This window comes from Podarcis tiliguerta (assembly GCF_965153285.1).
Source record: "Podarcis tiliguerta genome assembly, chromosome: 4".
Lineage (NCBI taxonomy): Eukaryota > Metazoa > Chordata > Lepidosauria > Squamata > Lacertidae > Podarcis > Podarcis tiliguerta.
The window spans coordinates 3,906,250-3,934,152 of record NC_139537.1 but is presented as its reverse complement, the minus strand read 5'-3'; the positions used below and the strand labels follow the sequence as shown (position 1 = coordinate 3,934,152).

General features: G+C 48.3%; 2 protein-coding genes across 5 annotated transcripts in view; one reads left to right on the top strand and one right to left on the bottom strand.

The window, feature by feature from the left end:
* Positions 1 to 2,440: 2,440 nt before the first annotated feature.
* WDR73 (WD repeat domain 73) lies at positions 2,441 to 14,407 on the top strand. Its single transcript, XM_083436671.1, has 8 exons — positions 2,441 to 2,588; positions 2,987 to 3,054; positions 3,282 to 3,370; positions 3,549 to 3,637; positions 5,562 to 5,629; positions 9,701 to 9,865; positions 10,978 to 11,364; positions 12,846 to 14,407. The coding sequence occupies exons 1-8, from the start codon at positions 2,524 to 2,526 to the stop codon at positions 13,082 to 13,084; spliced, it is 1,170 nt and encodes a 389-aa protein (XP_083292797.1). The 5' UTR covers positions 2,441 to 2,523; the 3' UTR covers positions 13,085 to 14,407.
* Positions 14,408 to 15,584: 1,177 nt separating this feature from the next.
* The window catches only part of ARRB1 (arrestin beta 1), a 143,281-nt gene continuing 130,962 nt past the window's right edge, over positions 15,585 to 27,903 (bottom strand). For 3 of the 4 annotated variants that reach the window (XM_083436625.1, XM_083436623.1, XM_083436624.1), the window contains 3 exons: positions 26,130 to 26,200; positions 22,771 to 22,822; positions 19,887 to 20,964 (listed from right to left, as the gene is read on the bottom strand). In XM_083436625.1, the coding sequence (XP_083292751.1) occupies positions 20,850 to 20,964; positions 22,771 to 22,822; positions 26,130 to 26,200 (238 nt within the window). In that variant the 3' untranslated portion in view covers positions 19,887 to 20,849. Of the gene's footprint in view, positions 16,066 to 19,886; positions 20,965 to 22,770; positions 22,823 to 26,129; positions 26,201 to 27,903 lie in introns of those variants that run through there. The other variant, XR_014510194.1, reaches the window with a different exon arrangement.

Below are 27,903 nucleotides of genomic sequence, written 5' to 3'. Positions count from 1 at the left end.
TTTACTGCTTCAGACAGATTTGAAAAATAGGCAGGGTATACATTCAGATCACGGTGGTGCAAAGCCTACGAAGAGACAAACCCTGCTCCCAAGCGCCACTTGAAGCAGAACCCAAGGAAAGAATCATAGAATTGGGAGGGACCCTGAGGGTCATCTAGCCCAACCCGCTGCAATGCAGGATTATTATTTTTTTGCCCAATGTGCTCGAACCCATGACCTTGAGATCAAGAGTCTCATGCTTTGCCAACTGAGCTATGCCACAGAAGAGGAAGAAGAAAGCTGGTTTAGTGCATCTTTGCCCTTTCCCCCATGCACAAAGAACCATTGAATTGTAGAGCTGGAAGGGACCCTGACGGTCATCTAGACCAACCCCCTGCGTTGCACCTGCTCCTTCTTTCTCCATTTTCATTCTAAATGCTAGCAAGTGCCTGCAATGGCAGGGAGAAAAGGGGCAGGTGAGGAGAGATACTGGGTCAGGAAAGGACTGCAGACACTTCGGGACAGTCCCCCATGAGCATTTGGAGGGGGCACCAGGTTGGCAAACAACCGAGTCACACCAGTAGGTATAAAGTCAATCTCTCGGCTGCATCTACCTTGCAGGGTTGTTGTGCAAAAGACACCTGAATGCAATACTGATGAATCATTAGTCCAGCATCTTGTTCTCACAGTGTGGGCGGTGTGCAAATTTAATAAATGAAATAATAATTGTGGGAAGCCTGCAGCGAGACCTGATCTCAGCTGCCCTTTTCCCGCTTGGGATTCCCAGCAGCCAGAAGCATTGCTGCAGATGACAGCCGCCCTGGCGAGGAGCCACCGAATGGCCGCCTCCTCCTCCAAGAATTTGCCCCTCTTAACGTCTCCCACGCTAAGAAGGTCCGTATAGTTAAAGCTCTGGTTTTCCCAGTAGTGATGCATGGAAGTGAGAGCTGGACCATAAAGAAGGCTGATCGCCGAAGAATGGATGCTTTTGAATTCTGGTGCTGGAGGAGACTCTGGAGAGTCCCATGGACTGCAAGAAGATCAAACCGATCCATTCTGAAGGAAATCAGCCCTGAGTGCTCACTGGAAGGACAGATCCTGAAGCTGAGGCTCCAATACTTTGGCCACCTCATGAGAAGAGAAGACTCCCTGGAAAAGACCCTGATGTTGGGAAAGATGGAGGGCGCAAGGAGAAGGGGACGGCAGAGGACGAGATGGTTGGACAGTGTTCTCGCAGCTACCAGCATGAGTTTGACCAAACTGTGGGAGGCAGTGGAAGACAGGAGTGCCTGGCGTGCTCTGGTCCAGGGGGTCACAAAGAGTCGGACACGACTAAACGACTAAACAACAACGTCACCCATGGTGGGCACCATCACTTGGCACTTTCCCTTTGTTAATGGAGAAATCTGAGGGCTCCCTTGGACAAAAAACAAGGACACCAGCCAGGAATACCAGAGCAAAACAGCAGCCAGTTGGCTTGGTCTTTATTGAAGACTGTCGCGACAGGACTCCCACCTGCCACCAGGTGGAACAAGATGGAAGCCCAGAACAAAAGAGCCCCCAAACTTTTATTAGCTGCTCATCCCCATGTTACACCCCCCCAAACTACATCACTAATACATCACAGTTACATCATGAAAGGGGAGGTCTGGTGGCAGTAATCTGAGCATCCTGGACCCTGCCCAGTGGTTCCCCTTGCCCTCCACCAAACACCCATCAAGTGTCACAAAAAGAGATATTTACATTTCCCTGTTTCCCAGCCAAGTTCATCACACCTTTTTATCTTCACCTGGGTTTGTTATTTCTGGAATGGCTACCTGTCCGGCACTCAGGTATCAGGATGCCAGGAATTATCACTCAGGTGCTGAGTATCAGTGAATTCTTACATTTGGTATTCTGCAGCAGAGGCCCTTTGAATAGATAGGAAGAAACTGTGATGAAGTGTTTTGTGGGGATAAGTCACAAAAGTGACTGTGCTGGTTTTGGTAGTGGGCTGCATGTGCATGAGATCTGCTGGAGGGGCAACCCCCCACCTATACATAAATTCCTGCAACACCTTGAACCCAGGACCCCGAGAAAAGCCTTGTTGGGTCACGCCAAAGGCCCACCCAGCCCACCGAGAGCCAGTGTGGAGCAGCGGTTCTGGGAAAGACCCGGGTTCGAATCCCCCCAGGAGGCGAGACCTGGGGTCCAGTCGCCGCCTCTCTGCCTAGCCTACCTTGCAGGGTTGTTGTGATGGATGAAATAGGGCGGGGGAGGGAGAGTCACGCGAGCCCCCCCCCCCCAATTCCCCAAAGGCCACGAAACCCGCGGGGCCCCCAGAGGACAGCGCGGCGGTCCCGCCTGGGGCGAGCGGCTCCTCCGCTCGCAGCTGGCCGGGAGGGGAGGGGCTTTCTCCGAGCGAGGCCCCGCCCACCCCGCGAGCCCGGTGATTGGAGGGAAGCGGGAGGACACGTGGAGGAGGCCGGTTCACGTGACGGGGCGCTCTCACGTGACGGGCCGCCCTGGCTCCGCGCCGATTGCACGTTTTGGGAGGAAAGGAGGATGGAGGGAGAAGGAGAACAGGAAGAAGAGGGAGAGGAGGAGTGGCTGCTGGAGTCCTTGAGACTGTGAGTCAGCGGGGGGGGGAGGGGGGAGAGAAAGGGGAGGGGGGAGAGGGAGGGGAGATCGGGGAGGAGATGGGGGAGAAAAAGAGGGGAGGGGAGAGAGGCAGGGGAAAGAGAGGAGAGGGAGGGGAGGGGGAAGAGGAGGGAGAAGGAAAGAGAAAGGGAGGGGAGGGGGGAGAAGAAGAGGGGAGAGGGAGGGGAGGGGGAAGAGAAAGGGAGGGGAGATTGGGAGGAGATTGGGAGGTGGGTCCGGCTTTGGGCTCCCACTTTGCCTCCGTGGCCACTGGGGAGCAAGGGCTGCTCTGCCCCTTTGAGCCATCCCAGTGGCTCAGTGTCCATCCGTCTGTCCATCCATCCATTCATTGCATTTCTCTCCCACTTCTCTTTCCCCGTGTTTCCAGGTACAACGATCTCCACCTGTTTGAGCTGCACGATCCCACCAGAGTCATTGAGTGGACGGGAGAAAAAAGTGAGTTTTTGTTTTCTTTCTCTTTGGCAATTTTTTTGCTTCCGCTTTTTGTTTTGTTTTCTACGAATTCAGATTCCTAGTAATTACCAGCTTCAGGGGTCCTTTACCTTTAGCTTTTACCAGCTGACAGTTGGGCACGATGCCCCATATTTTTCTTGATGCCCCATATTTTTTTTTTTTTTAAAGTAATGTTTTAAAAAGGAACAATGTTGGTCTGATTTCTTTAGGTATTTGTGTGGCGGGGTATGAAAATGGAAGGAGGAATGAAATCCTTCAGCTTCTCCTGCCTCAGAGGCTGTACGCAAAGGAGAACCAGGTAATGTTAATGATAATATTTTGGAGATTCCCCTCCCCATTTGGGCCCAACTTCAGAAGAGAAAGATGTTTGTGCAAAAATGCTCTCCTGGGTCTCTTTTCTGCTGAGGCCCAGGCTTGGATCCTTAGCTGCAGCGTGGTTTTCGGGTGGAACCCTTACTTTATTTATTTTTAAACAGGGCTTATGTCCAGAAAGAGATTTCAAGGTTGAACATGGTGGATTTTCCGATCACCCAGTGTACATGCTGAAGCACGTGCCAAAAACCAGGTCAGTGGTGCTAAAAGGACTTGGCCTCTCGGTTGCTGGTTACTATAGAAATTTTATTAAGGTTTATAGAGAAAAATACAGAACTTAATATCCTTTCCTTTTCTTAAAGGAATATTATCTAGATACAATAAAAACACAAAAAGCCGGGGGGGGGGTTAGAAATAAAGAGAACAAAAATAGGTTAAAAGAGAAAGAAAAATAAGATTAAGAAAATCCTTATTTTCTGATTGCTGGTTATCTAGATGTGCAAAGCCTGCCTAGAGCATTCGGTACAGAAGCGGTACCTAAATTACCGTATTTTTCCGTGTATAACACCCCCCCATGTATAAGACTCAAAATAGAGAAAGGGGGGGGGGGAGAGAGAGATTGCACAGAGTTTTTGAGCTTTCTTTGGGAGAGATTGCTAGAGTTGTTGAGCTTTTTTGGGGGGGGGGGGGTTGCCAAAAATCCCTCTCCCGCAGGACCGCAACAGCCAATCACACACACATCGGCAAAGCCACCAATCATCTGCACGCTCGCAAAACGTAATCGCCAATCACCCACCCAATTGTTGCCACAGTAGCCAATAACCAGCGGACTTATTTTGCCCATACCTCCTACCCCAGGAAGTTCCCAGAGCTGAGCTAATTGTTGGCCAAGGAAAGCCTAATCGCATCACCAGACCTGCCAAGGGGTCCAGACATGCAAAGGAAGCTCTATTGTACTTTGGGTGGTGGGACTTCAGAGGTGTTTGCCTAGGCTCATATTATACCTGAGTCTTGCCCTGCCATGTCTGCTTATGCTAATCTTGTACCAAGGACTTGTCTGGACATCTTTGCCAAGGTTAAACTAGTGTAACCCAACCCCTGTCTTTTTTCTTTTCTTTTTTTAATAATATTTATTAGAAGTTTTATAGTTACAGAAAAAAAGTATATAAAAAAGCAAAAAAAATAACAAACAATACATCGATAATAGAAAGAAAAGACAATACATCAAAACAACAAAAGAAGAAAAAAACAAAAACATTTAAAAACACATCCAATTTCCATATCTTTATCTTTCATTTACTTGTTTCCTCGACTTCCTCGCACCTCCCTTTTTTGTATTCTAGTTCAAATTAGCTAATTCAGCAAATCCTTTCCCTCTTTCTCAATTTTTTGTTCTATAATTTATCTCAACACAGTCTAACTTTAAATTTTCCACTTTAGCCCATTAACAATCAGTTTTTGCTTAATTCTTTATAACATTTCTGTTAAAACCAAATAATTTCATTCCAGTATTCCTCTAACATTCCTTAATTTTGCAGTATTTCTGTAAATATACTTTAAATTTTTTCCAAACTTCTTCCATCGACTCTTGTCCCTGGTCTGGGACTCTGCCAGTCATTTCTGCCATTTCCATGTAGTCCATCAGCTTCATCTCCTAGTGTAACCCCTGTCTACCCCTCCCCTTTTGTGACATGCCAGTGATGTATCAATGATGCTGTACGAACTGTATTCTGGGATATGGTGGGAAAGTTTTAAAAGTCCTTGTCACCCCATCCTCGGGGTTCAAAATTCCTCTTTGAACCTGTTGCGCAATAAACTTTGGTCTACATCTATTTGCTCCGGTTGGTGGCTGGACTCCTTCCTTTATTCCGCAGGGACTCGCGGGCTCTGCTCAACAAGCTGGGGGACTGAGCAGCCTCGCCCCAAGATTTTTCCGTAACATGTATTAAATACTTGTCTTATACACGAAAACATACGGTAGTTCTAGTGTTCTTGCAGTGCTGAGCGGACTGTGCTGACAGCCTTGGGAGCCGGGAGCCTTGATCATCCTGAACTGGAGTTCTCTGTTGACAATATGTCAAGGATGCCTCTTTCTAGGGTTTGTGTGTGAGGGGAAGCCCACCTATGTCCTGCCCCTTTCCCAAGCATTCCTAACTCTTTTTTGCTTGTGGCTGTAGCTTGCTGGTGACAAGTGGCCCATCGGACGGCTCCCTGCAGGTGTGGCACGTGGGACAGGATGAAACAGGTGCGTCAATCAGCAAGTCACTGCTTGATGTATTATTATTATTTATTAATTAAATTCACCTGTATAGTGCCTTGCATCTGAAGATTGCAGGGCAGTTTCCAGTACAAAAACCCCTAATTCAAAAGAAAACCTACATAGTTTATTTTCCTTTCACTACACCGTGAGGCTTGCCACGTGCCCGAAAAGCTGAAACTAATATTTTCCTTTTTTATATATAATAATTTTTATTAATTTACAACAAAAACAAATCATACAATAATATCACATCCAATTTTCACAAAGTCTTTCTTTTCTAGACTTCCTTCAGCTTTCCCGTAAATCTTTCGTAGTCTTTATTAATTTACGCATTTCTTAAGTTTGTATTGTCATTATTTAAAACTTTCTTTTTCTATTCCCTTTTAACAATACTTCTCACGTTTCACAGTGCTTTTTTAAATCCCTCTAGCGTTATTTGACCCTCACTTATGCTCTCCAGATATTCCACAAATTTTCCCCAGTCTTCTGTGAACTTTTGGTCTCTTAAGTAATCTTCCCAGTCATTTTATCCAGTTCAGCATAGTCTAGCAGCTTCCTTCTCCATTCTTCCATTGTCGGTATTTCCTGTTGTTTCCATTTCTGAGCCAGTAACATCCTTGCAGCTGTCACTGCATATTGAAAGAATTTACTATCCTTTCTCTTTATCTCTTTTCCCAAAATACCTAACAGAAAGGCCTCTGGCTTCTTTATGAATATATACTTTAGTATCTTTTTTAGTTCATTATATATCATTTCCCAGAAGCCTTTCACTTTCTTACATTCCCACCACATGTGATAAAAAGAACCTTCTTTCTCTTTACATTTCCAACACTTATTGCATGTTTTCGCTAATTTTACCGGTGTTATATACCATCTGTAAAACATTTTCATAACATTTTCTTTTAATGTCACACATGCTGTGAATTTTAAAGAAACTAATATTTTCCACTTTATGATTAACATAAGGGGGGTCTCTGCTGCATGCCGATGCCAGAAAAGCCAGGCTGCTGGATGAGGCCAGAGGACCATCTAGTCCAGGCCTCCTGCTCTCACAGGGGCCAACCAGATGCCTCTTCTGGGAAACCCACAAGTGGGATCTGAGCACAAGAAGAACTCTCCCCTCCTGTGGCTTCGACCAACTAGGATTCAGCAACATTGTTGACTCTGACTCTGGAGACAGAGCAGAGCCACCCTGACTAGTAGCCTTCAATTGCCCTCTCCTCCATGAATTTGCCTAATCCTCTTTTAAACCCACCCAAGCAGGTGGCCATGACTGCCTCCTGTGGCAGGGAGTTCCGCAGTTTAACTCTTGAATAACGGCTTTCTGCTACGCATCCTGAGTTCTCCGACATTCACCGAATGTCCACAAGGTCGTGTGTTATAAGAGGAGGGAGGAGAGTGTAGCATTCCCAAAGCAAGGAAGGATTGGACTCTGATTAATAAAATACACAAGAGGCTTGACCAGCAAGACTCTGGGAGGAGTGTGTATAATAATTCTCTCTCCACCCCTTTTTATTCACAAAAGAACTTTTTACACAGTGTTGGTAAGAACCAATCAGATTTCCTCTGAGCATTTCAAAAAACTCCACGTGGGACAAAGTCAGATCAGAAGAAATTCTTTTAACTACAAAGAATCTATTTCCTACTTGAGCATTGCATATGTAGTTCAGAGTAAATAAAATAGGAAGGAAGGAGGAATGCTTTTAGCAAACTCCAGAGGTCATAAACAGCAGTAAAGAGGAGAGGAAGGATCATAGAATCATAGAGTTGGAAGAGACCACAAGGGCCATCGAGTCCAACCCCCTGCCAAGCAGGAAACACCATCAGAGCACTCCTGACATATGGTTGTCAAGCCTCTGCTTAAAGACCTCCCAAGAAGGAGACTCCACCACACTCCTTGGCAGCAAATTCCACTGTCGAACAGCTCTTACTGTCAGGAAGTTCTTCCTAATGTTTAGGTGGAATCTTCTTTCTTGTAGTTTGGATCCATTGCTCCGTGTCCGCTTCTCTGGAGCAGCAGAAAACAACCTTTCTCCCTCCTCTATGTGACATCCTTTTATATATTTGAACATGGCTATCATATCACCCCTTGACCTCCTCTTCTCCAGGCTAAACATGCCCAGCTCCCTTAGCCGTTCCTCATAAGGCATCGTTTCCAGGCCTTTGACCATTTTGGTTGCCCTCCTCTGGACACCTTCCAGTTTGTCAGTGTCCTTCTTGAACTGTGGTGCCCAGAACTGGACACAGTACTCCAGGTGAGGTCTGACCAGAGCAGAATACAGTGGCACTATTACTTCCCTTGATCTAGATGCTATACTCCTATTGATGCATTTTTGTGAACTCTCTTCCTGGCCCTAAGATTAACAAAACTAACAGTAGCTACGTCAAGGAAGCTACCTTCTATCTTTATGACCCAGGATGCCTGATGAAGCAACCGGCAACTGGTCTGTGTATTTAGAATGCTTATATGTGCCTGTCAGGCATAGAGAAAGCAAATGGCAGAGGTGCGGAGGCTTGTGGGATTCGATCAGAAACCATTGTCAATGAATCAAACCCAGTCATCGCGGACACGATGGCTTGCTCCATATTTCACAATCCCACCTGACCCCCACACTCTGGATATTTGCACCCCTGCAGGAGAGCTTTCCTCCATCCAATTCCTCCAGGTCATAAGATTCTCCAATCCTCAATTACATCTCCCTTTCTGCAGCCGTTAAATCGGGATTCCTTAAACGCGCACCGCAAGAGCGGTGAGTTTCCAGTTCGAACCCGACCGTCTTCGCTCGGCCTTAACTGGCTCTTCTGGGTTCCAGTTTCCAGTTTGCTGGTGCTTGTATATGTTTTTTTAAAATAATATTTATTAGATATTTTATAATTATAAAAGGAAAGACAATAAAGAAAAACAATACATAGATTCAACAAACAATACGTCAACAATAAAAAAAATACAATACAACAATACAACATAAAGAAAACAAAAACATTTAGACACACATCCAATTTTCATGTCTATATCTTTCATTTGCTTATTTCCTCGACTCCCTTGCACCTCCCTTTTTTGTATTCTAATTCAAATTTGCTAATTCAACAAATCCTTTCCCTCTTCTTCAATTTTGTTCTGTCATTTATCCTAATACAATTTAACTTTAAATTTTTCACTTTAACACATTAACAATTAATATTCATGTAATTCTTAATAACACTTCTGCTAAAACCATATAACTTCATTCCAATATTCTTCTAACATTCATTAATTTTACAATATTTCTGTAAATATACTTTAATTTTTTTCCAGTCTTCCTCCATCGACTCTTCTCCCTGGTCTCGGACAGTTTGCTGGTGCTTGTATAGAGACCCCGCCCCAATATCGATGGACTTCAATTCCCACCTGCCCCAGCCAGCACAGGCAGTGCTCAGGGACTGTGGGGCTTGTAGAGAGCGTAGAGACACACACAGCCATATCTTTTTTTTTTTTCAATATAATTTTTATTCAGTTTACAAATAAAACAAATTAATACAATTCATACAGTTTTTTTAAATCCATTCTCTTTTTTTTACTTCCCTCAACTTGGCTGGTACTCCTTCCCCTCTTACTTTCCTACACATTTCTGAAATCTCATCTAATTTATAAATTAAATCTTGTTTCATTCCAATTCTAATCTTTCTTTTTTACAAAGCTTCATTAAAAGTTACAAGCGTTATTTGTTTTTCACTTAAATTATGCGTATATTCTGAGAACTTTTCCCATTCTTCAGTAAATCTCTGATCTCGCCGATTTCTGATTCTTCCTGTCAATCTATCGAGTTCTGCAAAGTCCATCATCTTCATTCTCCATTCTTCAAGTGTTGGTAATTCTTCTTGCTTCCATTTCTGAGCTATCAGTATTCTCGCTGCTGTTACTGCATATAAAAATAGTTTCCTATCTTTCTTATTTATCTCATTCCCTACAATACCAAGTAGGAATGCTTCTGGCTTCTTAACAAAGGTATATTTAAACATTTTTTTCAACACAGCCATATCTTGGGGATAACTGTCTTTTCCCTTCCTCCCCGCTAGATGTTATTAAGCCCCTCTACACTGTCTGCACCACACGAGGAGAGGCGCGCTGCTGGGCAAAGATTGCAACCGCTTTCTCCAAATCGGCGTGGGTCCTTCATGGCCTGCAGGTCAGCGATGTTCAGGTGACCGAGATGGAATCCAGGAGAATCATCTTTGTGGCAGGTAGCCTTCAGTCTTGCGGGATAAAACCCTCAATAATAATAATAATATTTTATTATTTATACCCCACCCATCTGGCTGAGTTTCCCCAGCCACTCTGGGCGGCTCCCAATCGAGTGTTAAAAACAATACAGCATTAAATATTAAGAACTTCCCTAAACAGGGCAGCCTTCAGATGTCTTTTAAAAATAAGATAGCTGCTTATTTCCTTGACATCTGAAGGGAGGGCGTTCCACAGGGCGGGCGCCACCACCGAGAAGGCCCTCTGTCTGGTTCCCTGCAACCTCACTTCTTGCAATGAGGAAACCGCCAGAAGGCCCTCGGAGCTGGACCTCAGTGTCCGGGCTGAACGATGCGGGTGGAGATGCAATAAAAACAAAAATAAAAAGTCCAGTTGTCTTCCAAATTGTAATCTTAATATTTTTGACTTCTCACGGTCTGAATGTTAGGCAAAGCTGTTTGCAATAAAGATAAATCGTATTCCACAAATATCAGTCATTTGGAGATCAATCAGCCTTTGGAGATCACACACTCTCCCCTCTCGATGACGTTTGACGTGATCGAGAATCCTGGACTCAGACAGAGAATTAGAAAGCATTAAAATCGAGATGTGGAAAATATGGAAACAGTGAGGAGAGGCAGGCCTGAGGTGTGGAGATACGCTTCGGAGATCCAGACCGTGGGGAGCTCCGAAAAATTAATAATTATAATCTGGACTATAATTTGGTCTTTTTTATTTTAGTTTTTTATTTTAATTGGAGTATTATGATTGGATATATTAATTGGATTTTTTTTATTGGAAAATCAATAAAAATGATTTATTTATTTTTTTTAAAAAAGAGTCTCCTTAAGATTAAGAGTCCCATGCCCCAGCTACTGATCCAACCCTCAAAGGACCAAAAATCAACATCAGGAAGAACTTTCTGACGGGAAGAGCCATTCGAGGTGGTGCTCTGTCCTTCTTTGGAGGTTTTTAGCAGAGTTTGGACGGCCATCTGTCCTGGGTGCTTTAGCTGAGATTCCTGCATTGTAGGGGGTGGGACTGGATGACCTTTGGGGGTCCCTCCCAAGCCTACAATTCCACGATCCCCTTGTGCTCTTGTTTCCTTCTGTAGGCTCCGCAAACACCGATGAGGTTGCCACCCTGGAGTTCCTGGACGAAGCCGCCGTCCTGGCCTGCGGCACGAAGGGGCAGCTGTTCGTGGCTGACACCAGGCAGCCGCAGGGTCTCCTGCGGGTCGCTGAGGATGCCCACGTCTCTGAGGCGCTGCCTGGGCAGAGCTGGTGTGCTGGAGTTTGCTGCGGCCCCCTGCCATCCACTGGGGACAGGCGGCTGGTGGCCCGCCTCTCCTCTGCCGGCCGTGTCATGCTGACCGACCTCAGAAACCCCACGAGACCTGTGAAGATGGCTCAGTGCTGTGTGCCCACGGGTGGCCTCGGTGGGGCAGGGTTCCTCTCGGTCTCCTTTGCCCCTCTGCTTGGAGAACACCTGGCCGTCTCAGGTAAGCCTGTGGGGCAGAGATCTCGGTAATTCTTTGGTCCTGTTTGTGCCAGAATTTGGAGGGTGGGGAGAAATTTAGCTGCTAGTGTCATGCTGCCTAGGCTTTCAAGGTAAAGGACTCTTGGACGGTTAAGTCCAGTCAAAGGCAACTCTGGGGTGGTGCTCATCTCGCTTTCAGGCCGAGAGAGCCAGCGTTTGTTTTCTGGGTCGTGTGGCCAGCAGGACTACACTGCTACTGCCGCACGGAGGACCATGGCGAGTGCCAGAGCGCACGGAAACACCGTTTACCTTCCCGCTGCAGTGGTACCTATTTATCTACTCGCACTGGTGTGCTTTCGAACTGCAAGGTTGGCAGGAGCTGGGACACAGCAACGGGAGCTCACCCCGTCGCGGGGATTTGAACCACCGACCTTCCAATCGGCAAGCCCAAGAGCTCAGTGGTTTAGACCACAGTGCCACCGGTGTCCTAGTCTTGGCTCAAGGGCTACAGAAAACCCGAGGGAATGGGGTGTGGGGGCAAGTCAACCACCTCAGGGGCCCTATCTGGTTGGAGACACAACTTTTGACTTGACAGGGGAGCTTTTGGCAAAACAGCCACGGTTCTCCACTTCTGTAAAATGGGAATCCTATCCAGTGGAGAGGTGCCCTTTGGGCCGGGTTACAGTAGCCTCTTGCCCAGCTGCCAGGCTCTGCAGCAAAACCTCACTTCATTCTCCAGAGCAGCTGCTTCCAAGCTGAGAAACATTTTAAATGTTGTGAGGATATTATGCCCTTTTAAAATGTGTAGGGAGGGTGGAATTTGGACAACCCTGGGGGTCCTTTCCAATTCTGCAGGTCCACGATCTCCGAGCATGGCTGGAGAAACATTTCTCCAATTGTCGCATGCTCAGGTGCAGCCACAGGGGCCTGCACCCCTTCTCCTGTACAGCCTCCGCATTTGGGGTGCAGTTTCACCTCCAAATACCAGCTGGTAGGCTGTGGTCTAAACCCGAGCCTCTGGGGCTTGCCGATCACAAGGTCGGTGGTTCGAATCCCCGTGACGAAGTGAGCTCCCGCTGCTCTGTGCCAGCTCCTGCCAACCTAGCAGTTCAAAAGCACGTCAAAGTGCAAGTAGATAAATAGGTACCACTGCGGCGGGAAGGTAAACAGCGTTTCCTTGTGCTCTGGTTTCCATCACGGTGTTCCGTTGCGCCAGAAGTGGTTTAGTCCTGCTGGCCACATGACCTGGAAAGCTGTCTGTGGACAAACACCGGCTCCCTCAGCCTGAAATTGAGATGAGCGCTGCAACCCCAGAGTAAATTTTGACTGGACTTAACCATCCAGGGGTCCTTTACCTTTTTACCTTTACCAACCGCAGGCGATGGAGAGGCCCTGCTTGTGAGAGAGCAGGATGCCAGGGCCCTGATCCTGTTAGGTACCTTCCCTCTCCTCCCTCCTCTGTGCAGGGAAGTACTCATCTCTCCCCTCCCCCCCCCCTTGCAGGCTTCGATGGAACCGTGCGGGTCTACGACACACACAACTGGGTCCCGTCCGTGCAGGACGCCAAACCGGCCTTCGTCCACAAAGGGCACGTCTTCAGCGGGGCGGGCAAAGCTGGAGTCGCAGCCCCGGTCGTCACAACCCACGCCTGGCACCCCTCCAAGCCCCGGACGTTGCTGTCGGCGGCGAGCGATGGGTCGCTGCACGTGTGGGACTGGTCTGAGCTCTGTGCGGCCAGCTAGCCCAGTTCTCTACATTGCGCATTGGAGAAACGAAGGGGTCCAGTCCCACCCCCCGGAAGCAATTGGATATCTTGCAAAGGAAGGGCTTTTTTGGGGGGGTTGCATCTTTGTGGAGCTCACCCTGCGAGGCTGTTCTTCCTAATGATTTTTCTTTTGAGAGGAGTCCAAACCCCCAATACCTTCAGTGCTCTGTGGCTGCAAACTTCTGCCAGTTGTGTCACATAGGAACGCAGGACACAGAGTGGACAAAATGAAGCAAATGAGGCTGGCTACAAAACTGGGGGTCTTTTTAGTGTCGCCCCCCCCCCAAACAGAGAACCTGATGCCCACACAATGACCTTTTAAGGTACCCCAGGTTTGTCCTTTTTACAGTTGTTGTACCGGTGTCGTTCTGATTTTATCCTGCCTTACATTTCGGGGTCCTGTTTTATGTTTCTGGTTTTTACTTGTGACCCGCCCGGACAGGTGTGCCAACTTGGAATATAGTACTGGGGAGGGCAGCAGGTAAGCCCTACTCCCCCTTAACCGATTGCAAGGTGTGGCATGCAGCCCCCCCCCCCCCCAATTTGAATGGCAATACCCAGTAACTTTGGAATGGCTGGTCAAATATTTTATGGGATGCAAAGACCCCTCAGCCTCTAGAAGTTGGCTCCAGAGGACTTTTGTCGTCAGGTGGTGGCTCAATATAGGAGTTAAATAAATTGGTGGTGCAGGCATCATGCAGGGGAGAGAATTAGGCTCTGTAGGTCTCAGCTGCTGACGTCAGCAAAGGTGAAAAGCCGTTTGTGGGCTGCCTCCCCTTCTGTCTCTTAAATATTGCTGCAGCGCATTTGCTCCCCCCCCCCCTTTAAAGAGATTGTAGGTACGGTTAAAGTTGTTCAGTAGAAGCCGTCTTTGCATTCTGGCTTTCAGGGGTGGCTAAGATCAACGTGACGTTAGCGACCCTTCAGACACAAATGGGCTGTTCCGTTCTTCCCCATGAGGGGCAGAGAAAGAGGGGAAGGGGTCTCAAGAGGGTCCTTGCCTGCCAGCTCCCTTAGGACGTCATGTTCAAACAGTTTTATGGGGTGCGTGCAGGATGGTTTTTAAGCTTTGCCCGTTGGGCTTGTGCACACTACACAGAGCCCTGTAAAATGGGGTGTGGACCCCCTCGTCACTCTTTATTTCCGAAGACCTCCCTTATCACTAGGTACCCATTTTATGGCTCTGTTTGTTCATACAATCCGCACACACAATCCGAGGCAGTGAATAAAAACAAAAGACCAACTTATCAGTGAAGCCTTGGCACTGTACTTAAATCGAACAATAAATGAGTTTTCCTAAGCTAGGAAGTTTTAATTTTCTTCCTGAAACCCTTTGAATGTGGCACCTTCTAGGGCTAAGCCCCAAGTGAGTTAGCAAAACATGCAAAAAGTGTCCCCCCCCCCCCCGTTTTTTGTCAATGAGCCAGGAATAAACCACTCTCACTGGTCTGCCAGACTCAATGAGGAGGGAGGGTGGGAACTTGATGTTTTTGGCACGCTGGGCAGCCAGTGTGGGGTAGTGGTTAGAGTGCTGGACACGGGAGACACGGGTTCAAATCCCAACGCAGCTATGAAGTTCCCAGGGTGAGGTTGGGCCAGCCGCTGCTGCCTCTCAGCCTAATCTTACCTTGCAAGGTTGTTATTCTGAGCATTAAATGGGGAGCAGCGTGTACGCCCCCTTGACCACCCAGGAGGGATCTAAATGCAATAATAACAGTAACAAATTGGACTCTGGAGGGTGGCAATTGATGAGGAGACATCGCGTCGCAACGGACACCGCCATCTCAAGATGCCACACCAGGGACTTTTGTCGAGATGGATGTTTGAATTTGTGGAGCTCTGCCCTGGAAGCAACGAATAACCATGAAGGGGGAAACAGAAGAACTCAGGGAATGGGGTTTGGGGCAATAATACTGTGCTCCTATTGTTTCCTGTGATATGTGTGTACATGTGACCTGCAAGAAGTTTTGGTTTTCCCCAAAACGCTAGTATCATTTTGCTTTCGGAATCTATCCTTCCATGGACTGAGATAAGTTTAGGAAAACATATATCAAAAGGGAAGTGTGGACTTTCTCGCCAGCCAGGTTCCTTTCAGAAGTTTTGGACTACAAACTCCATCATGCAGCGCTGCCATACTGCGGATGATGGGAATTGTAGTCAAAAATACCTGTAATTTGGTTCAACGGTTTGCAGCTTTTATTTCACCCCGCCGCTCCGCATTACCGTTTTCTATGGGGACTTTTCTCCTTTTTTTTCAGCGCTGACACTACATGCAACAAAATATTCAATAGGAAGTTGAGGTGGGGGAGAAACATCTGGAAGACGCCAGGCCGGGGGGGGGGGGGAGGCTGCTTTAGTCATACCTGACCAACAACAACAAAAAAGGCATCCCAGTGTCTGTCATGGTCATTTCTGGCAAAAGAACTCCGGTTCAAGTAAGAGAGACACAAAGGAAGTCAGGCACCGTGCGAGAGCACTTTGTATTTTTCTAAGATTAATAAACTAGAATAATTTATTTGACAAAAACACAGAAAACGTCACGGATACAGTGGAGGAAGCCATGGTGTTTTCCTAACCCTCCCCCCTTAAAGAACAGTACAAAGGAACCACGTTACAAAACGGACCGCCTGGTTTGCTTAGGTAGAGTTTGCAAAGGGCTCCCTTCGCCCGGGATGCCTTCAGCCTTCCTCCCCCTCCCTCCCAGGGAAAGGGGCGGCCGTAACTGTGCTCTGCTTGCCTCTCAAGCCCCCCAAATGCACACTTACTAGCAGGGGCCTCCGAGACCCAAAACGGTTCTAGCAAATGTGGAAGCTGCAAAAAGTCAACACAGCAACGTGAAACACAATCGCGGGTGGGACCGAACACAAAACCTGGGCAGGCGCAGTTGTCGCTGCTGCTGCTGCTTTTGTAGAAAGCTTGGGAAGGGGAACTGTGGAGCCGTCTAGTCCAACCCCCTTGCTATGCAGGAATATTTATCAGGGGTATTTAATAGAGTGCTTTTTGCAAGAAGAAAAGAAAGCGGTTTTGTGAAAACTCCTCCTCCACTTTCTTGAGATGGCCTCTCTCGCCTAAGACTGACCCTAAAGGGAATTCCATTAACCAGCAGCTTGGTTCTATTTCACTCCACACTTCAGTGGCACGATTCTGCCCATCAAACTGTTTCTAAAAGCACAGAAGAAGGAAGGACCTGATTTTTTCCCTCTTGGTCAGAGGGCAACCTCACTAGGTTGTTCACTGGAGGAAGACAGTTTGAGCATACTGCATTCTACATATCACTACGTGTTTTGTGCTTTTCTCTTGCATTTTTTACGTTGCGAACCGCCTTGAGGTCTTCAGATGAAGAGTGGTGTGCAAATTTAATAATGAATAATATACATATTTGGCCAATTGTTTCTACCAATTTCTCATACTCTAATAATAGTAAAACATATGGTTTAGTAAAAGCTATGGTTTTATGGTATAGTAAAAGCTATGGTTTTCCCAGTAGTGATGTATGGAAGTGAGAGTTGGACCCTAAAGAAGGCTGATTGCCGAAGAATTGATGCTTTTGAATTCTGGTGCTGGAGGAGACTCTTGAGAGTCCCATGGACTGCAAGAAGATCAAACCTCTCCATTCTGAAGGAAATCAGCCCTGAGTGCTCCCTGGGAGGACAGATTGTGAAGCTGAGCCTCCAAGACTTTGGCCACCTCATGAGAAGAGAAGACTCCCTGGAAAAGACCCTGATGTTGGGAAAGATGGAGGGCACAAGGAGAAGGGGACGACAGAGGACGAGATGGTTGGACAGTGTTCTCGAAGCTACGAACATGAATCTGACCAAACTGCGGGTGGCAGTGGAAGACAGGAGTGCCTGGCGTGCTCTGGTCCAGGGGGTCACGAAGAGTCGGACACGACTGAACGACTAAACAACAACAACAACAACAACAATAATACGACTGCAGTGGTAATATCTGTTCTGCATGCAAAACTGAAATCTAGCCCTTGTAAATGGAACGAGGATGTAAATGAAGCTTTTCCAGGTAGCTGATTTCTGCAAGTGTTTGAGGCACACAGATGCTGCTTTGGTGCAGCTCAGCCAAAACATCTTGGAAGACATTTTTTGCGAAGAAGATCTATTCCGCTTTCCCCTTTTCCTCAGCTCCTTGGGGAAAGAAGGCTGCTTTGCAGAACGGACTCCAAATCTTCCCTAGCATGGCAGGGGTGGGCTAGATGGCTTTTGGGGGCCCTTCCAACTCTGCAATGCTATGATTCATCCCCTGGAGAAATTCAGGGAACCGGTCCCCAGTCCTCTGCTGACAAATGGCAGCGGAAGAGGCTCTACATGCCAGATTAGTAAAAGCACATCATTCTTTGGGATAGACAAAAATCTTGCCTGCCATCCTTTCGTTGACAGCAGACCTCCTTCCTGACGCTTCTGGGTCATTTGGAGAAAGCCTAGCTGCTCCCCCTCTTCCTTTTTTTATTTTTTAAAGTATTTTCCAGTACAGTGGCACCTCTGGATACGAACGGGATCTGTTCCGGAGCCCCATTCACATCCTGAAGTAAACCTAAGATGTGTGTGCGTGGGTTGCGTTTTGCCGCTTCCGTCATGTGTGTGACGTCATTTTGAGCGTCTGCGGATGCGGTGAAACCTGAAAGTAACGTGCTCCGTTACTTCCGGGTCGCCACGGAGCGCAACCCGAAAATATTCACCCCGAAGCTACTTCAACCCGAGGTATAACTCTATTCAATACACGCAGCATACTTTCCCATCATGCAATATTTACATACTTCCCAACCCAAGACTCCCAAAAGGCATTCTAGAATTATCTTGTTTTGCTGCATATCAAAAAATTTATCCACCCTATTTTTCCCATTTCATGTCTTCGCTCACTGTTGCTCATAAAGCTGCCCTAACTAGAAATTTTGGTGTAGTATCCCCTCGCCACCTGGCAAATAGAAGGGGAAGAAATGGAGGCAGTGAGAGATTTTACTTTCTTGGGCTCCATGATCACTGCAGATGGTGACAGCAGTCACGAAATTAAAAGACGCCTGCTTCTTGGGAGAAAAGCAATGACAAACCTAGACAACATCTTAAAAAGCAGAGACATCACCTTGCCAACAAAGGTCCGTATAGTTCAAGCCCTGAGTGCTCACTGGACGGACAGATCCTGAAGCTGAGGCTCCAATACTTTGGCCACCTCATGAGAAGAGAAGACTCCCTGGAAAAGACCCTGATGTTGGGAAAGATGGAGGGCACAAGGAGAAGGGGACGACAGAGGACAAGATGGCGGGACAGTGTTCTCGAAGCTACCAGCATGAGTTTGACCAAACTGCGAGTGGCAGTGGAAGACAGAAGTGCCTGGCGTGCTCTGGTCCATGGGGTCACGAAGAGTCGGACATGACTAAACGACTAAAGAACAACAATCTTTAATGGGGGGGGGGGGGGAGCTCAGGCCGAATTTGGCCCATGACGCCTTCCCCCTTGGCCCATGAGGCTGTTTTGGCCAGACCACACCCACCTGACCCTACACCTGAAGCTGATTTATAGCATCAGGTGTGAGGCAGGTAAACAGACGGCGGGAGGGGATTCGCAGGTGGGGGGGGGGGACTCCAGCCAGTGCAGACAGTGCTGAGCTGGATGAACCAAGTCTGCTGTTACTAAATTTCATCTCCAGAGCCCACCTCTGCAGATTTATTATTAAATTTATTAGGTTTCACCTGTCGAGCTCAGGGACGTTCACAGCATAAAAAGGCAGCATTACTGGCAGGAAATTTTGCCTGTTCGAGAGAGAGACAGAGACAGCCTGTCTGTGATAATGGCACCAACTTCACAGGTGTCCTTCTGACCGCGCCAGCCTGCAGAAACCAGGTGCCTGTTCCACACTAGTAAGAAACATTTTAATGTGACAGCTCCCATACACTTTGGAAGTCCCGGCTCATTGATACCGTCCTATTTTCGGTGCCTGCCCAAACCATCCTTATTTATAGACAAGCCTGTCCGGACAGGTGGAACGTCAATGCATGTTTTAGTATGTTCTCAGTTTATTACATACTTTCTCTTTCAAAATATCAAAGAGATTCTTTTACTGGTAATTTTATCGCTTCGTTCTCTTTGTAAACGACTTTCAGGTCTGTTGGTTTGTTTGAACAATCAAGCTGTATATATTTTATGGAATTAATAAGATAACAAATGCATAGTCCTTGCTCACTGAAATCACATTGAAGAAAGAGACCCCTCACCCTGCCTGGCGATGGAAACTTGAGTGGCAGGTTTTGCTCTCCAGTCCAGATTGGCTTCTCGGAGCCGAATGCAGCAAATCACGGCATTCGAACCCACGGCAGTAACTCCCGGGAGCTGCTGCCGCCCCAAAGAACAACCTTTTCAGGGGCTGGAATCGGAGCAACTTCACCGAACATCTTTTGCACGTTCCCTTCCAGCTCTGCGATTCTATGAAGCTAAAGCGTCTAGAACAGGGGTCTGCAACCTTTAAGACAAGAGCCACTTGGACCCGTTTCCGAAGAAAAAAAACACCTGGGAGCCGCAAAACCATTGCGACATTTAAAGCACGTGCGCCGCTGCCTCTGACAGCGGGCGGGAAGGTGACATCGGGACGGTGCGTGACTAATGCACGCACCCCCCCATGCGACGTCACAGCCAGTAGAGCGCCTGCCACAGTGGGGAGTGTCGGGGCGCACAATGTGCCTCCTCCCCTCACTAGTATCCACCCTGGAGCCACGGCAAAGGTGTAAAAGAGCCACATGCGGCTCCGGAGCCGCGGGTTGCAGACCCCTGGTCTAGAACATGCAATACGGGTTTGGAAGGGAGAATTCTCCAATTCTGCAAAACCGGACTGCTGCCTTTGTTCACCCCTCATCTCCATTCCGTCAACTTGTGCATCTTTTTCTATCTTGTTCCATTTATCTAGAGACGATGGGGAATGAGCCTGCCGATAAACTCCCTCACTGAGTCATAGCCCCTCCTTGGACCTGGGACAGCTCAGTGGGTGGAGCATGAGACTCTTGAACTCAGGGCCCCACATTGGGTAACAGATTCCTGCATTGCAGGGGGGTTGGACTAGATGACCCACAGGGTCCCTTCCAACTCTAATATTCTAAGCATCTCAAAAAGGCCCTTGGGGCAAGACATGGAAAACCTGGGAAGACAGTACAGCACTCGACTAGATCCGACCCAAAGACCACGGCAGCCAGCTCTAGGCATGCCGCCTCCTGGCTTAACAGCCGACAGGCCTCCAAAATCGCCTTGGGAACTGCCAGGGCAAGAGGCGCCCATTGCCGCATCTTGTGGCAGGGGGTTCCACAGGTGAACGGAGCGAGGTGCGAAGCAGCAGGGCCTGGAGCCAGTGGGGTGGGGACACTGGGATGGAGCCCCCAGCAGAAAGCAGAGCACAGTTACCAAGCAAGGCCGCTGCTCTTTCCTGGGCAAACGACGACAACGACAGAAAACACGCACACACAGCCCGCCCTCCAGCGTGGCTCACAGGGGGGTAGGCATTCGCCCTCCTTGGAGGCCGCCAGAAAAATCTGTGGCTCGCAGAGCGGGTGGGAAAAGAACCCAAGGCTCTTGCAAGCTCCCCGACTCACCCCACAGGTTCCGGGTCAGTGTTTTAAAAAACAAAGGAACTCGACCCCCACCCCAAGCCCGGAGAAAAGAAAGAAACCTTTATACAAAAGATAAGAAGCCTAGTGCTCAGGTGCCAGGACTTGGAAACGGAGAGATTGACCCACAGGGAGGAGATCCAGTTTATCTGTCGTTCAGCTGCGGGGAGCTCATGCCCTCGTCCTCTTCCTCTTTCTCCTCGTCTTTCACCCCCTTCAGCCTCTGGCGGGCAAAGTCCTCAAAAACGATGTCGTCGTCACTAGTGGAAGAGAAAAGGTGAGAGGGAAAATGGGCCAAGAGCCGCAAAAAGATGGGACATGGGGCTAGGAGTAGGCAGGTACCTCTGGGGCAGTTGCAGAAGTGCAGAAATGCAGAGGTGGAAGCGATACCCCAGTGATATCACTAGGCAAGAAGTGGAAATGGGCAGAGGGGCCCCCTCTTGGTTGTTCCACTGCACTCAGAAGTGGGGAGAATGGCAGCCTGGGAGAGGGCCTTCTCCGGGGGTGACCCCAATACTATTTTTTCCCTCCGTTGCATTCTCTTTCATTCCGTGCTTTTGGCTTTCAACGGTTAACAAGTTGCTGGGCACTTGTTGACATTTGTACACCACGTTAGAGACATATTTTGTAGAAATCTACGTAAACGTGCAGTAAAAATAACGATACAGTGGTGCCTCGCAAGACAAAAAGAATCCGTTCCGCGAGTCTTTTCGTCTTGCGGTTTTTTCGTCTTGCGAAGCAAGCCCATTAGCGGATTAGCGCTATTAGCGTTATTGGCAGTTTAAGGGCTATTAACGCCTATTAAAGGCTTAAGGGATTAGCGGTTTAGCTGCTAAAAGGCTTTTAGCAGCTTAGCGCTTCAGAAAAAGGGGTTTTGGAGCGGGGAAAAAACTCAAAAATTTTCGTCAATTTTCGTCTTGCGAAGCAAGCCCATAGGGAAATTCGTCTTGCGAAGCGCCTCTGAAAACGGAAAACCCTTTCGTTTTGCGGGTTTTCCGTCTTGCGAGGCATTCGTCTTGCGGGGCACCACTGTAATCATAATGAATTGCAAGCAAATTGTGGGCAACAACAGATTTCCTCCAAAAAAGGCTAAATCCAGAGGAACTGGGGGGAAATATGGGCGTTTTGATGACAACAATATATTGGGGGCCCTGCAGACCCCTGAGTGCAGGAGGAGTCCCCATCCCATAATAACCCCCATCTGGAGGCACCCAGAGAGAGACTGGGATATTAAATTGTGGTCTTCCTCTCCTCCTTTCCCATTGAGAAACTTTCTTTGTTTCCTTATGAAACTTTCAGCAAACTTTTCTGCATCCCGATAAGAATTTGGCCGGGCTGTTCTATGATGTCTCCTGAATTGGGGGGGGGGGGAGAGATTATTTGCCCCAACCCCCAAATTTCTCTCCTACCAGAAACCTGAGCAAGCGAAGTCAAGCTGCAAGATCTAACCGATGCTTCGCCTCTGCTCAATCAGGTGCTGCATGTTTTTGGTTTGTTTACGAAACCTGCAACGCCTGTTGGATCAAAGGTGAAAAATCAGGGGCGAAAGCGACAATGGTGCCTGGCCTGTGGCCCCAGGCGCAGAGCTTCTCTCAGGCCACTTTCTGCTCAGAAGCAGCAAGCCTGGGCACAGCCCAAGAATTGTAGCGGTGGAAGGGACCTCTCCAGGTCATCTAGCCCAACCCGATTGCAGTGCGGGAACACAGAACACAAGGGAACACAGAAGCAACCGCTGAGCAAAGGCAGAGATTAGGAGAGCTCTTACTGTGTTTTTCCTGCTCCGTGGGCCATGCAGAAGAGGCGATGGTTGGGAACATGCAAGGGGGAGGGAAGAGAAGAAAAAAATGCAGATTTCGTGTTACATGCAAGAGCGTTAAAAGGAAGCTGCCGCAGACCTTTCCATGGAGGATGGCAAGTTAGTCGGTTAGCGAGTGGCATGCGGAGGAAGTGAGGTGACTCCCTATCGAGCTACATGCAGATGATGGAGAGACATGCAAAGGATGCAGGATTCCCCATGTGGACGTCCCCCCCCCCATCGTCCTCCCCCCACAGTGAGTCCGGCTTACTTCGTATCAAGCTCTATGAGATTTGTGTCAATCGGAGCTTCATTTTCTGGAACTGAACAAACGGAATCGGGGCAAACGGTTAGTTTTATCGAGCGCCGGAAGTCAGCCATTATTTCCCCAACATCATCATCATCATCATTATTGTTATGTACTGAGTTGAATAGGATCCAAACTGCAGCTGTCTGATTGGTCCTAGAACAATAGGATCCAAATTGCAGCAGTCTGATTGGTCCTAGAACAATAGGATTCAGAATGCAGCAGTCTGATTGGTCCTAGAACAATGCAGCAGTATGATTGGTTGGCAGGAACCACCCAATCATGCTCCAGATAGAAGTGAATCCACAACCTGATTGGCTTACAGTAGAATTCCAGAATTAGCCAATCATGTGCAGCCCATTGTATAAATAATGTATATAAAGCAGATACTTTGAGGGGACTTGCATTCATTCCTCCTCACCACTATGAGCTGAATAAAGAGCATGAAATCACTTTGCGACTCTGAGTATATTTCAATTATTATTATAAAAATTTATATACCGCCCTATACCCGAAGGTCTCAGGGTGGTTCACATAAAAGGATCACAGTACAGTCATACCTCGGGTTACAGACACTTCAGGTTGCGTTTTTTTGGGGTTACAGACTCGCCAAAACCCAGAGTACCGGAACGGGTTAATTCTGGGTTTCGGCAGCCTGGCATGCACAGAAGTGCTAAATTGCGCTTTGCACATGCGCAGAAGTGCCAAATTGCAACCCAGACGCGGTGCTGCGGGTTGTGAACACTGCGGGTTGCGAATGTGCCTCCCGCACAGATCACATTCACAACCCAAGCGTCCGCTGTTTGCCATATTTTCCTGTGTATAGCACCCCCTCATGTATTTTTGGGGACCGCAACAAATAAATTTTTAGAGGAGAAATTGCCCAGAGTTATTGAGCTTTTTTTGGGGGGGGGGGGAGGTACCAGCCCCCATCATTCCTAACCACTGGTCCTGCTAGCTAGGAATGATGGGAGTTGTAGTCCAACAATAGATGGAGTCCCAAGCCTGTGAAACTGGCTCGTTCTACCGTTTGGAAGAACTCAGTCCTTTGGTATGGCAGGACCTAAACGTTGGAACTCCCTGCCAGTTGACATTGGGAAGGCTGCTCTGGGGCACAGGTCCCATCGATGCACAAGTTCCGTCCTAACAACCGCGCTGCCGTGGAACAAGTTCGGGCTTCCAGCCTCATGGCTGAAACTGGGTCCTTCCAAAGCGAGATGTCCCAACTGTGGGATGTAATCCGCTGGGAGCAGTCAAGTACAACATTCCTTGTTTTCCTAGAGTGGACATGCAAGGGGATGTTGGTCCAGCCAGTCGAAACTTCCTGTTCCTCTTGGGCTTGAGCATCCCCTTCCCCTGCATGTGACTAGAGGTGGGCGTGACCTTACCTGTCCAGGTAACAAAAGGACGAGTCACCCAGCACTCTCTCCCTTTTTCACTTCAATCTTCGTTGGACCAGCTTTTTAGCTAGGAGTGCTCTGCTAGCTAGCAGAAGCACTGGGATTATTCCCCCATATGGGGTAGATCCACATGTACAGTGGTGCCCCGCAAGACGAATGCCTTGCAAGACGGAAAACCCGCTAAACGAAAGGGTTTTCCGTTTTGGAGGTGCTTCGCAGGTCGAATTTCTCTATGGGCTTGATTCGCAAGACGAAAATGTCTTGCGATTCCTGGGGTTTTTTTTCCGCTCCCCACCCCCTTTTCCTAAGGCACTAAGCTGCTAATAGCCTTTTAGCAGCTAATCCCTTAAGCCTTTAATAGCCGCTAATAGCCGCTAAACCGCTAATAGCGCTAATCCGCTAATGGGCTTGCTTCGCAAGACGAAAAAACCGCTAGACGAAGAGACTCACGGAACGGATTCTTTTCGTCTTGCGAGGCACCACTGTACATATTTGTAACTAAGCCTGCCTTCAGGAATCCAACTGTGAACTGATGTAAACTTCTTTTATTGACTTTAAATAAGATTGTCGTGTCTTTATTCTTTTAAGAGGGGTTAAAGGGAAAGCCACTCCGCCCTTCGGAGGAGGTGGAGTTGTGGGCATCACGGCCCCAGCCCCCCGCACGATTGAGGGGATTCCCGGCCACATCACCTCCTGGCCAGCCAATCAGCTGGCTGTGGGGGTGTGGCCTGCCTTGTTTAAAGCAGGACGCGCCGGGGATCTCCCTCTTTGCTACCTGCCAGCTGTTCCTGCTTTTCCCACCCTCCCTCCCTATAAGTTCTCGTTCTTAGACTTTGCTATGGACCTCGGCTGGTCACCATTGAGGGGCCTGGTAGGAATTTTTTCCACTTGGCAAATGGGCACCAGCCACTTGGTTTTTGCCTACCTCAAAGCAAATCATCACTTTCTTGGTACTGGTGGCTAGGCATTGGTATAGTTCTGTAGATGGAAGAGGGGAGGTCGCGCCATCACCTGCCCCACATATTGAAGGGTGGTCCGGTAAAGGATTCCAGGGGGCATGGCCCTGTCCGAAGCATAGGGAGGTGAGGGCCTAAGGCATGCCCCCTATCGGTGACCCTGGGGGAGTTCCTAGTTGATGTGCATCAGCAGGACTCCCCCTACTGGTGGTTAACCCTTCCCGGATTTCAAGCGGATGGGCTGAAGTCAGATATGGTCAGTTAGGACCAATGCCTAAGCCAATACCTGTAACCAATAAAGTTGTGGCCTTTTTTAGCCCATTAACCTTAATAATTGTGTCATATGTCATTATTTCCACGGGGGGTGGGGGGGTGGGAACTTGCCATGCAACTTACCAGGAATGCACAATTCAATCTGAGACAGACTGAATTGTATAATAGTGAGAGGCCCACACGAGCCTGCAAGCAGCTCTCTGCTGTGCATGCAGTGGCGTAGCGTGGGTTGTCAGCACCCAGGGCAAGGCAAGTAATTTGCGCCCCCCCCCCGCTGCACTGTCCCTCCCCCAGATAGTCCCTCGCTCTCTCTCCGCACCGCACCACACGCCTGGCACCCTCCCCTCCACAGTGGGCGGCGACCCGGCGGCTCGGATCCGATTCGCACAGCCAGCACTGCAGTGAGAGAGAGTGAGTGAGCCAGGTAGGGGCAGAGAGCTGCAAGTGCGAGCGCGCCCCCCCCCCCAGATGTTGCACCCAGTGCGGCCGGCCCCCCCTGCACCCCCACGCTACGCCACTGTGTGCATGTAAAAAGGGGGAATGTAAAACTGCTGAGTTATAGAACTTGCTAGCGCCAGTTAGGAAGGATATTAATAAACCATCTCTCCTCTCCTGCCACCCTGAACATTCCCACACCAACGAGACCCCCACCAAGCAGAGCCCCCTTGCGGAGTGGGGCAGACGCTCAACTCACCGTCCCGTTGCAGAGGCTCCTCCTTGGGTTTGGGGTGCATAAGGGTGAATGGCAGCTCCACAGCCACATCGCTGGAAAGAGAGGCAAGAGAGTGAGCGCCCCAAAACACTCCGAGTTAGTTTGCTCAGGCTCTAGCGAAGCCTTCTGCGGCCTGCAGCACCCCCCAGATGTCTGGGACCACGACTGAATGGCTGTGAAGGGCTTGAACAAGGAGGAGGGGGACTGCTTTGCTGGGATTGGGAGGGGGGGGTTTGCAGTTCCAAAAGTCAATACAGTGGTACCCTGGTTCTCAAACGCCTTGGTACTCAAACAAATTGGAACCCAAAGACTGCAAAACACAGAAGTTAAGTGTTCCGGTTTGCAAACCTTTTTTGGAATCCGAACGTGCTCCGTTTTGAGTGTTACGCTGAGGTCTGCCTGTTTTTGCTATTTATTTTGCGTTTCTGCGGCTTTTTTTGTTCCGTCTTTGTGACTGTGTGGAACCCAGTTCAGCTACTGATTGATTGATTGATTGTGTGACTGCAGTAGATGGTTGATTGCTTTCATTTTATGGATCAATGGTCTCGTTAGATAGTAAAATCCATGTTATACTGCTGTTTTAGGGGTTGTTTTTAAAAGTCTGGAACGGATTAATCTGTTTTGCATTACTTTCTATGGGAAAGCGCGCCTTGGTTTTGGAACGCTTTGGTTTTGGAACGGATTAAGTTTGAGAACCAAGGTACCACTGTAACTTGATTGTTTGGTATGGCGGCACCTGCACTTTGGAACTCCCTGCCTGTTGACGTGAGGAAGGCACCTTGGCAGTGCCCTTTTCAGCTTTTGTTTGGGCAAGCCTACCCAGATGTCTAGAACATTGAGTTTGAATGCATTATTAGTCTATTGCTAACTTTTTGAAAGTCTTAAACTATTGCTGTCATTTTTTTCTTTTAGATGACCTTTCTCGTTGCGTTGTGTGAAAAAGTACTTTCTTTTATCCACTCTGAACCACAGAATCATAGAATTGTAGAGTTGTACGTGGTCCCCAGTGGTCATCTAGTCCAACCCCCTGCAACGCAGGAATATGCAGCTGTCCCATGCGGGGATCGAACCTGCAACCTAGGCAATATCAGCACCACGCTCTAATCATCTGAGCTAAGCCTGTCCAGACACATGGACATCCCAGGCTTTTTATTTCTTTTTAGCTAGAGTTGATTTTTGAAATCGCCTTCCGAATGCTTTTAAACACCGGTGTGTAACTGTGTGCGGGGTTGTAATCCACGATTTAAATGTTTTACGCTGTGCTTTTGCCTTGAAGTCTTCTTACGGTCGAGGGATATATAAAAGTTGTTAATAAATAAATGGCGCCCATCATGCAACTGGTCCCGTCCAACTCTACAACTTCCATGATTCTGCGAATTCGCTTCCAATGGAGTACAAGTGTAAAGTTATTGCCCAGGACAGGAAAATAATGGGCTGGCTCTTCTCTGCCAGCAGGAGGCGGCATTGAGCTAAATCTCTCTTTCTGCATGGATCTGAGATCAAGATGCACCCAGCTGATCAGAGGCAGCTGCTTTTGGGGATGCATCTTCTTGGGACTTGAGCCCTTAGCTCACTGCAGCATCTCAGTTTTATGCTGCCTGCTGTCATCAATGAATCAGGGTGGCTGAGAGAGGATACTGAGCCCCTGGAACGGGAAGAACCTCTCAAGAGCAAAATCTGCCAGAGACAGTGAGGAAAAGCAAGAGCTTTGGAGTGTTTGCACCCGGAGCACCTCTGGGTGGGAGGACAAGACGTG

Coding starts and splice junctions, on each gene's coding strand:
- WDR73 (XM_083436671.1), top strand. CDS start 2,524: ATGGAGGGAGAAGGAGAACAGGAAGAAGAGGGAGAGGAGGAGTGGCTG. Junction 3,371..3,548: donor TGTACGCAAAGGAGAACCAG/GTAATGTTAATG, acceptor ATTTTTAAACAG/GGCTTATGTCCAGAAAGAGA. Junction 3,638..5,561: donor AAGCACGTGCCAAAAACCAG/GTCAGTGGTGCT, acceptor TTGTGGCTGTAG/CTTGCTGGTGACAAGTGGCC.